This window comes from Cetorhinus maximus, unplaced genomic scaffold, assembly GCF_964194155.1.
Source record: "Cetorhinus maximus unplaced genomic scaffold, sCetMax3.hap1.1 HAP1_SCAFFOLD_1956, whole genome shotgun sequence".
Lineage (NCBI taxonomy): Eukaryota > Metazoa > Chordata > Chondrichthyes > Lamniformes > Cetorhinidae > Cetorhinus > Cetorhinus maximus.
The window spans coordinates 50,001-60,000 of record NW_027597896.1 but is presented as its reverse complement, the minus strand read 5'-3'; the positions used below and the strand labels follow the sequence as shown (position 1 = coordinate 60,000).

General features: G+C 59.0%; 2 protein-coding genes across 2 annotated transcripts in view; both read left to right on the top strand.

Moving 5' to 3' along the window:
• LOC144676814 (5-taurinomethyluridine-[tRNA] synthase subunit MTO1, mitochondrial-like) overlaps positions 1 to 1,554 on the top strand; it is a 2,510-nt gene extending 956 nt beyond the window's left edge. Inside the window, exons 2-3 of the mRNA XM_078537138.1 lie at positions 1 to 103; positions 1,310 to 1,554. The exon at positions 1 to 103 is cut by the window's left edge and continues 55 nt beyond it. Of these exons, the coding sequence (XP_078393264.1) occupies positions 1 to 103; positions 1,310 to 1,432 (226 nt within the window). The 3' untranslated portion in view covers positions 1,433 to 1,554. The remainder of the gene's footprint in view (positions 104 to 1,309) is intronic.
• Positions 1,555 to 9,680: 8,126 nt separating this feature from the next.
• Positions 9,681 to 10,000, top strand: part of LOC144676813 (coiled-coil domain-containing protein 42 like-2-like) — a gene marked incomplete at its 3' end in the record, with an annotated part of 2,817 nt that continues 2,497 nt past the window's right edge. The window contains exon 1 of the mRNA XM_078537137.1: positions 9,681 to 9,839. Within this exon, the coding sequence (XP_078393263.1) occupies positions 9,681 to 9,839 (159 nt within the window). The remainder of the gene's footprint in view (positions 9,840 to 10,000) is intronic.

Sequence of the window (10,000 nt, the reverse complement as noted above, 5' to 3'; positions counted from 1 at the left end):
AGACGAGGGACTGAGGCTCCCCGATGACCTGGACTATCAACAAGTCGGGGCCTCACTGTCCACGGAAGCTCGGGAGATGCTGGAGAACACGAGGCCTCAGACAGTACGTGTACCCTCATCGGAATAGCTCACCCCCAGTAACCCTCACTCAGTAACCCCTCTCCCCACAGGAACCCCTCTCCCCCCAGTAACCCTCACTCAGTAACCCCTCTCCCCCCAGTAACCCTCACTCAGTAACCCCTCCCTCCCCAGTAACCCTCACTCAGTAACCCCTCTCCCCCCAGTAACCCTCACTCAGTAACCCCTCTCCCCCCAGTAACCCTCACTCAGTAACCCTCACTAAGTAACCCCTCTCCCCCCAGTAACCCTCACTCAGTAACCCCTCCCTCCCCAGTAACCCTCACTCAGTAACCCCTCTCCCCCCAGTAACCCTCACTAAGTAACCCCTCTCCCCCCAGTAACCCTCACTCAGTAACCCCTCCCTCCCCAGTAACCCTCACTCAGTAACCCCTCTCCCCCCAGTAACCCTCACTCAGTAACCCCTCTCCCCCCAGTAACCCTCACTCAGTAACCCTCACTAAGTAACCCCTCTCCCCCCAGTAACCCTCACTCAGTAACCCCTCCCTCCCCAGTAACCCTCACCCAGTAACCCCTCTCCCCCCAGTAACCCTCACTCAGTAACCCCTCTCCCCCCAGTAACCCTCACTCAGTAACCCCTCTCCCCCAGTAACCCCTCTCCCCCCAGTAACCCTCACTCAGTAACCCCTCTCCCCCCAGTAACCCCTCTCCCCCCAGTAACCCCTCTCCCCCCAGTAACCCTCACTCAGTAACCCCTCTCCCCCCAGTAACCCTCACTCAGTAACCCCTCTCCCCCCAGTAACCCCTCTCCCCCCAGTAACCCTCACTCAGTAACCCCTCTCCCCCCAGTAACCCTCACTCAGTAACCCCTCTCCCCCCAGTAACCCCTCTCCCCCCAGTAACCCTCACTCAGTAACCCCTCTCCCCCCAGTTACCCCTCTCCCCCCAGTAACCCCTCTCCCCCCAGTAACCCTCACTCAGTAACCCCTCTCCCCCCAGTAACCCTCACTCAGTAACCCCTCTCCCCCCAGTAACCCTCACTCAGTAACCCCTCTCCCCCCAGTAACCCCTCTCCCCCCAGTAACCCCTCTCCCCCCAGCTCCCTGTGTTACTGACTGTGTCTCTACTGATGTTAATCCAGCTCCCTCACACGGTCACTCAGTGACCCCTCTCCCCCTCCAGCCCCCATCGAGTGTCCCGCGCGACTGACAGTATATCTGCTCTCTCACAGATTGGAGCTGCGAGCAGGGTTCCTGGGGTCACTCCTGCTGCGATCGTGAATCTGCTGCGCTTTGTGAAGTTCAACCATCGGCTCAAGGTCGACGGATGCGGACAGTCCTCTGGGCAGAGTTAACCCCTGACCCTTGGCCCTCTCCACCCGCGAGTCTCCATTGGTCTGGATGTAACCGGACTGAGTGCACCCGCTCACCGTGTGAGGTGTAGAAAGCTCGTGATTTAATAAATAATTGGTCGTTTCTGCGATTGTCGGAGGGTCAGTGCTGAGGGAGCGCCCGCACTGTCGGAGGGTCAGTGCTGAGGGAGCGCCCGCACTGTCGGAGGGTCAGCGCTGAGGGAGCGCCCGCACTGTGGGAGGGTCAGTGCTGAGGGAGCGCCCGCACTGTCGGAGGGTCAGTGCTGAGGGAGCGCCCGCACTGTCGGAGGGTCAGTGCTGAGGGAGCGCCCGCACTGTCGGAGGGTCAGCGCTGAGGGAGCGCCGCACTGTCGGAGGGTCAGTGCTGAGGGAGCGCCCGCACTGTCGGAGGGTCAGTGCTGAGGGAGCGCCCGCACTGTCGGAGGGTCAGCGCTGAGGGAGCGCCGCACTGTCGGAGGGTCAGTGCTGAGGGAGCGCCCGCACTGTCGGAGGGTCAGTGCTGAGGGAGCGCCCGCACTGTCGGAGGGTCAGTGCTGAGGGAGCGCCGCACTGTCGGAGGGTCAGTGCTGAGGGAGCGCCCGCACTGTCGGAGGGTCAGTGCTGAGGGAGCGCCGCACTGTCGGAGGGACAGTACTGAGGGATCGCCGCACTGTCGGAGGGTCAGTGCTGAGGGAGCGCCGCACTGTCGGAGGGTCAGTGCTGAGGGAGCGCCGCACTGTCGGAGGGTCAGTGCTGAGGGAGCGCCGCACTGTCGGAGGGTCAGTGCTGAGGGAGTGCCCGCACTGTCGGAGGGTCAGTGCTGAGGGATCGCTGCACTGTCGGAGGGACAGTACTGAGGGAGCGCCGCACTGTCGGAGGGTCAGTGCTGAGGGAGCGCCGCACTGTCGGAGGGTCAGTGCTGAGAGAGCGCCGCACTATCGGAGGGTCAGTGCTGAGGGAGCGCCGCACTGTCGGAGGGTCAGCGCTGAGGGAGCGCCGCACTGTCGGAGGGTCGGCGCTGAGGGAGCGCCGCACTGTCGGAGGGTCAGTGCTGAGGGAGCGCCGCACTGTCGGAGGGTCAGTGCTGAGGGAGCGCCGCACTGTCGGAGGGTCAGTACTGAGGGAGCGCCGCACTGTCGGAGGGTCAGTGCTGAGGGAGCGCCGCACTGTTGGAGGGTCAGCGCCGAGGGAGTGCCCGCACTGTCGGAGGGTCAGTGCTGAGGGAGCGCCGCACTGTCGGAGGGTCAGCGCCGAGGGAGTGCCCGCACTGTCGGTGAGCTGTGTCCACCCCCCTCCCACAAACAGCCTCCACCCGCTCAGTCCTGCCTTGCAAGGGGGGGGGGGGGGTCCCGGCCGGGAATGCGATGCCTCCCCGAGTCGAATAGCCCCACCGTGCGGGAAGAGGGGCGGAGTCGGGGATCGGTGCCCGGCGGGGGGGGTGGGGGGCTGGGGGGGTCATGTCTGGCATCACTTCACCCCCCCCGGTTGCCCTCTCCCCATCTCACTCTCCCCCCCCTCTCCCCTCCCCCAATGGACGCAGGTCAAATTCCAACTCGCTGACCACTGGGATGACTCGTCGCTTCAGCCAATGGGAGGCCGGCGGGAGCCCCGTGTTCCGATTGGCTCCTGCCAGCGAGGGGGTGGGACTGAGAACCCCGGTTGCCGGGGACAATGGGCCCGGCATCTTCCGAACTCAGGCGGGTCAGCGGGTGTGGGGGGAGGGGGCGGGGCCTGGGGCATTGACTGGGGGAGGGGGGAGAGAGAGGGAGGGTCCGGACTCCCGTGTCCCCAGTCGCGTGTCCTCGACCGCGGGAGCAGCATCGACACGTGTGACACGGCATCGACACGTGTGACACGGCATCGACACGTGTGACACACATCGACACGTGTGACACAGCATCGACACGTGTGACACAGCATCGACACGTGTGACACGGCATCGACACGTGTGGCACGGCATCGACACGTGTGACACGGCATCAACACGTGTGACACACATCGACACGCGTGACACAGCATCGACACGCGTGACACAGCATCGACACGCGTGACACAGCATTGACACGCGTGACACAGCATCGACACGTGTGACACACATCGACACGTGTGACACAGCGTCGACACGTGTGACACAGCATCGACACGCGTGACACAGCATCGACACGCGTGACACAGCATCGACACGCGTGACACAGCATCGACACGCGTGACACAGCGTCGACACGCGTGACACAGCGTCGACACGCGTGACACAGCGTCGACACGCGTGACACTGCGTCGACAACATGGACCACAACATGGACCTGAGCGAGTATTACCAGAGCCTGTACGGACAGAGACTCCTCAAGATGCTGCAGTGAGTCTGCTCGGCAAGAGGAGCCGTAGCCGGCCTCGCTCCCTCTCCCTCTCCCTCTCCCTCTCCCTCTCCCTCTCTCTCTCCCTCTCCCTCTCCCACTCCCTCTCCCTCTCCGTCTCCATCTCCCTCTCCGTCTCCCTCTCTCTCTCCCTCTCCCACTCCCTCTCCCTCTCCCTCTCCCTCTCCCTTTCCCTCTCCCTCTCCCTCTCCCTCTCCCTCTTCCACTCCCTCTCCCTCTCCCTCTCCCTCTACCTCTCCCTCTCCCTCTCCCTCTACCTCTCCCTCTCCCTCTCCCTCTCTCTGTCTCCCTCTTCCTCTCTCTCTCTCTCCCTCTCCCTCTCCCTCTCTCTGTCTCCCTCTCCCTCTCTCTGTCTCCCTCTCCCTCTCCTTCTCCCTCTCCCTCTCCATCTCCCTCTCCCTCTCCCTCTCTGTGTCTCCGTCTCCCTCTCCCTCTCCCTCTCCGTCTCCCTCTCCCTCTCCCTCTCCCTCTCTGTGTCTCCGTCTCCCTCTCCCTCTCCCTCTCCCTCTCCTTCTCCCTCTCCCTCTCCCTCTCCCTCTCCCTCTCCTTCTCCCTCTCCCTCTCCGTCTCCCTCTCCCTCTCCCTCTCTGTGTCTCCCTCTCCCTCTCCCTCTCCCTCTCTGTGTCTCCGTCTCCCTCTCCCTCTCCCTCTCCTTCTCCCTCTCCCTCTCCCTCTCCTTCTCCCTCTCCCTCTCCCTCTCCCTCTCCCTCTCCCTCTCTGTGTCTCCGTCTCCCTCTCCCTCTGCCTCTCCCTCTCCCTCTCCCTCTCCGTCTCTCTCTCTCCCACCGTCTCTCTCTCTCTCTCTCCCCTTTCTCTCTCTCTCTCTCTCCCGCCGTCTCTCTCTCTCTCTCCCCTTTCTCTCTCTCTCTCTCTCCCGCCGTCTCTCTCTCTCTCCCGCCGTCTCTCTCTCTCTCCCGCCGTCTCTCTCTCTCTCCCGCCGTCTCTCTCTCTCCCTCTCCCGCCGTCTCTCTCTCTCTCTCCCCTCTCCCCCGCCGTCTCTCTCTCTCCCGCCGTCTCTCTCTCTCTCTCCCGCTGTCTCTCTCTCTCTCTCTCCGCCGTCTCTCTCTCTCTCTCCCGCCGTCTGTCTCTCTCTCTCACTGTCTCTCACTCTCGTCTCTCTCTCTCTCGCTGTCTCTCTCTCTCTCTCATGGTCTCTCTCTCTCTCTGTCCCTCTCTCTCGCTGTCTCTCTCTCTCTCGCTCTCTCGCTGTCTCTCACTCTCTCTCTCTCGCTGTTTCTCTCACTGTCTCTCTCGCTGTCTCTCTCTCTCACTGTCTCTCTCGCTGTCTCTCTCTCTCGCTGTCTCTCTCTCTCGCTGTCTCTTTCTTGCTGTCTCTGTCTCTCTCTCGCTGTCTCTCTCTCTCGTTGTCTCTCTGTATCGCTGCCTCTCTCGTTGTCTCTCTGTATCGCTGCCTCTCTCGTTGTCTCTCTCTCGCTGTCTCTCTCGTTGTCTCTCTCTCTCTCTCGCTGACTCTCTGTCTCTCTCTCGCTGTCTCTCTCTCTCTCGCTGACTCTCTGTCTCTCTCTCGCTGTCTCTCTCGCTGTCTCTCTCTCGCTGTCTCTCTCTCTCGTTGTCTCTCTCCCTCGCTGTCTGTCTCTCTCGCTGTCTCTCTCTCTCTCTCGCTGTCTCTCTCCCTCTCTCGCTGTCTCTCTCTCTCACTGTCTCTCTCTCTCTGTCTCTTTCTCTCTCGCTGTCTCTCTCTCTCGCTGTCTCTCTGTCTCTCTCTCTCGCTGTCTCTCTCTCGCTGTCTCTCTCTCTCGTTGTCTCTCTCTCTCGTTGTCTCTCTCTCTCGTTGTCTCTCTCTCTCACTGTCTCGCTCTCTCGCTGTCTCTCTCTCTCTCTCTCTCTGTCTCTCTCTCTGTCTCTCTCTCTCTCTCTGTCTCTCTCTCTCTCTGTCTCTCTCTCTCTGTCTCTGTCTCTCTCTCTCTGTCTCTCTCGCTGTCTCTCACTCTCTCTCTCCCGCCGTCTCTCTCTCTCTCCCGCCGTCTCTCTCTCTCTCTCTCCCCTTTCTCTCTCTCTCTCTCTCCCGCCGTCTCTCTCTCCTCTCTCGCCGTCTCTCTCTCTCTCTCCCCGCCGTCTCTCTCTCTCTCCCGCCGTCTCTCTCTCTCCCGCCGTCTGTCTCTCTCTCCCGCCGTCTCTCTCTCCCTCTCCGCCGTCTCTCTCTCTCTCTCCCCTCTCCCCCGCCGTCTCTCTCTCTCCCGCCGTCTCTCTCTCTCTCTCCCGCTGTCTCTCTCTCTCTCTCCGCCGTCTCTCTCTCTCTCTCCCGCCGTCTGTCTCTCTCTCTCTCTCTCACTGTCTCTCACTCTCGTCTCTCTCTCTCTCGCTGTCTCTCTCTCTCTCTCATGGTCTCTCTCTCTCTCTGTCTCTCTCTCTCGCTGTCTCTCTCTCTCTCTCGCTCTCTCTCTCTCTCTCAGTCTCTCTCTCTCTCTGTCTCTCTCGCTGTCTCTCTCTCGCTCTCTCTCTCTCTCTTGCTGTCTCTCTGTCTCTCTCTCTCTCTCCGCCGTCTCTCTCAATCTCTCTCCCGCCGTCTCTCTCTCTCTCTCTCGCTGTCTCTCACTCTCTCTCTCTCGCTGTTTCTCTCTCTCGTCTATCTCTCTCTCGCTGTCTCTCTCTCTCTCATGGTCTCTCTCTCTCTCTGTCTCTCTCTCTCGCTGTCTCTCTCTCTCTCGCTCTCTCTCTCTCTCTCACTGTCTCTCTCTCTCTCTGTCTCTCTCGCTGTCTCTCTCTCTCTCTCTCTGTCTCTCTCTCTCTCGCTCTCTCTCTCTCTCTCACTGTCTCTCTCTCTCTCTGTCTCTCTCGCTGTCTCTCTCTCTCTCGCTCTCTCTCTCTTGCTGTCTCTCTGTCTCTCTCTCTCTCCTCTCTCTCACTGTCTCTCTCGCTGGCTCTCTCTCTCACTGTCTCTCTCGCTGTCTCTCTCGCTGTCTCTCTCTCTCGCTGTCTCTCTCTCTTGCTGTCTCTCTCTCTCTCGCTGACTCTCTGTCTCTCTCTCGCTGTCTCTCTCGCTGTCTCTCTCTCTCTCTCTCGCTGTCTCTCTCTCTCGTTGTCTCTCTCTCTCGCTGTCTCTCTCTCTCTCTCGCTGTCTCTCTCTCTCTCTCGCTGTCTCTCTCTCTCTCTCGCTGTCTCTCTCTCTCTCTCTCACTGTCTCTCTCTCTCTCGCTGTCTCTCTCTCTCTCGCTGTCTCTCTCTCTCTCTCTGTCTCTCTCTGTCGCTGTCTCTCTCTCTCTCTCGCTGTCTGTCTCTCTCGCTGTCTCTCTCTCTCGCTGTCTCTCTCTCTCTCTCGCTGTCTCTCTCTCTCTCGCTGTCTCTCTCTGTCACTGTCTCTCTCTGTCGCTGTCTCTCTCTCTCTCGCTGTCTCTCTCTCTCTCTCGCTGTCTCTCTCTCTCTCTCTCGCTGTCTCTCTCTCTCTCGCTGTCTCTCTCTCTCTCGCTGTCTCTCCCTGTCGCTGTCTCTCTCTCTCTCGCTGTCTCTCTCTCTCTCGCTGTCTCTCTCTCTCTCTGTCGCTGTCTCTCTCTCTCTCTCGCTGTCTCTCTCTCTCGCTGTCTCTCTCTCTCTCTCGCTGTCTCTCTCTCTCTCTCGCTGTCTCTCTCTCTCTCTCTCGCTGTCTCTCTCTCTCTCGCTGTCTCTCTCTCTCTCGCTGTCTCTCTCTGTCGCTGTCTCTCTCTCTGTCTTTCTCTCGTCTCTCTCTCACTGTCTCTCTCTCTCACTGTCTCTCTCTCTGTCTCTCTCTCACTGTCTGCCTCTCTCGCTGTCTCTCTCTCTCTCTCACTGTCTCTCTCTCTCGCTGTCTCTCTCTCTCTCTCTCTCTCTCTCACTGTCTCTCTCTCTCGCTGTCTCTCTCTCTGTCTCTCTCTCACTGTCTGTCTGTCTCGCTGTCTCTCTCTCTCGCTGTCTCTCTGTCTTTCTCTCGTCTCTCTCTCACTGTCTCTCTCTCTCGCTGTCTCTCTCTCTGTCTCTCTCTCACTGTCTGTCTCTCTCGCTGTCTCTCTCACTGTCTCTCTCTCGCTGTCTCTCTCTCGCTGTCTCTCTCTCGCTGTCTCTCTCTCACTGTCTCTCTGTCTCTCTCTCGCTGTCTCTCTCTCGCTGTCTCTCTCTCGCTGTCTCTCTCTCGCTGTCTCTCTCTCTGTCTCTCTCTCACTGTCTTTCTCTCTCGCTGTCTCTCTCTCTGTCTCTCTCTCACTGTCTGTCTCTCTCGCTGTCTCTCTCTCGCTGTCTCTCGCTGACTCTCTGTCTCTCTCTCGCTGTCTCTCTCACTGTCTCTCTCACTGTCTCTCTCACTGTCTCTCTCTCGCTGTCTCTCTCTCGCTGTCTCTCTCTCGCTGTCTCTCTCACTGTCTCTCTCACTGTCTCTCTCTCGCTGTCTCTCTCTCGCTGTCTCTCTCTCGCTGTCTCTCTCTCGCTGTCTCTCTGTCTCTCTCTCGCTGTCTCTCTCACTGTCTCTCTCACTGTCTCTCTCTCGCTGTCTCTCTCTCGCTGACTCTCTCTCACTGTCTCTCTCTCTCGCTGTCTCTCTCTCTGTCTCTCTCTCACTGTCTCTCTCTCTCGCTGTCTCTCTCTCTGTCTCTCTCTCTCTGTCTCTCTCTCTCGCTGTCTCTCTCTCTCACTGTCTCTCTCTCTCTGTCTCTTTCTCTCTCGCTGTCTCTCTCTCTCGCTGTCTCTCTGTCTCTCTCTCTCGCTGTCTCTCTCGTTGTCTCTCTCTCTCACTGTCTCGCTCTCTCGCTGTCTCTCTCTCTCTCTCTCTGTCTCTCTCTCTGTCTCTCTCTCTCTCTCTGTCTCTCTCTCTCTCTGTCCTCTCTCTCTCTGTCTCTGTCTCTCTCTCTCTGTCTCTCTCGCTGTCTCTCTCTCTCTGTCTCTGTCTCTCTCTCTCATCTCTCTCGCTGTCTCTCTTGTTGTCTCTCTCTCTCTGTCTCTCTCTCTCTCTGTCTCTCTCTCTCGCTGTCTCTCTCTCTCTCTGTCTCTCTCTCTCTGTCTCTTTCTCTCTCGCTGTCTCTCTCTCTCTGTCTCTCTCTTTCTGTCTCTCTCTCTCGTGGAGGTGCGTGAAGGGAGGGATCTTTTAGAATAGACCCGTTCTAAGTTGTCATTCGTGCCACACAAGTGCCAGGCAATGACCATCTCCAACAAGAGAGAATCTAACCATCGCCCCTTGATGTTCAATGGCATTACCATCACTGAATCCCCCACTATCAACATCCTGGGGGTTACCATTGGAACTCCCTCCCTAACAGCGCTGTGGGTGTACCTACACCACACACGGGGACAAAATCCTGGAACTCCCTCCCTAACAGCGCCGTGGGTGTACCTACACCACACGGGACAAAATCCTGGAACTCCCTCCCTAACAGCGCCGTGGGTGTACCTACACCACACACGGGGACAAAATCCTGGAACTCCCTCCCTAACAGCGCCGTGGGTGTACCTACACCACACACGGGGACAAAATCCTGGAACTCCCTCCCTAACAGCGCCGTGGGTGTACCTACACCGCACGGGGACAAAATCCTGGAACTCCCTCCCTAACAGCGCCGTGGGTGTACCTACACCACACACGGGGACAAAATCCTGGAACTCCCTCCCTAACAGCGCTGTGGGTGTACCTACACCCCACGGGGACTGCAGCGGCTCAGGAAGGCGGCTCACCCACCACCTTCTCGAGGGGGGCGATTAGGGACGGGCAACAAATGCTGGGCCCGGCCAGCGAGAGACACACACCCCTTGTGAATGAATTGTTAAAAAAATATCAAAGTCTGTGCGTTAATATGTCCGGTGGGAGGAGAAAAGGAGTGTCGCGATGCCCCCCACAGTCAAATAGCTGTAGGAAGGTTGCCAGGTGCAGCCTGGGTGAGGAGGCAGTCTCTGGGAGATGAAGCAAGAGGAAACTCATGGGGTGGAATCCGAATGTCATTATTGCCGTATTTATAAAAACTCATCTCCCCTCCAGGGGAGGGCCACGGGAGGAATCGATCTCAACGTCCGCGCTGCTCCTGGCAAAGCGTCGGCATGGACTGGACATCAACCAGGCGCTGGAGACCCAGAGAAAGGTACCGGACTGACCCACAGCAACACCCAATACCCCAACTCCTCCCCAATCCGGGTCACCAGACACTCCCAGGACAGGTACAGCACGGGGTTAGATACAGAGTAAAGCTCCCTCTACACCGTCCCCATCAAACACTCCCAGGACAGGTACAGCACGGGGTTA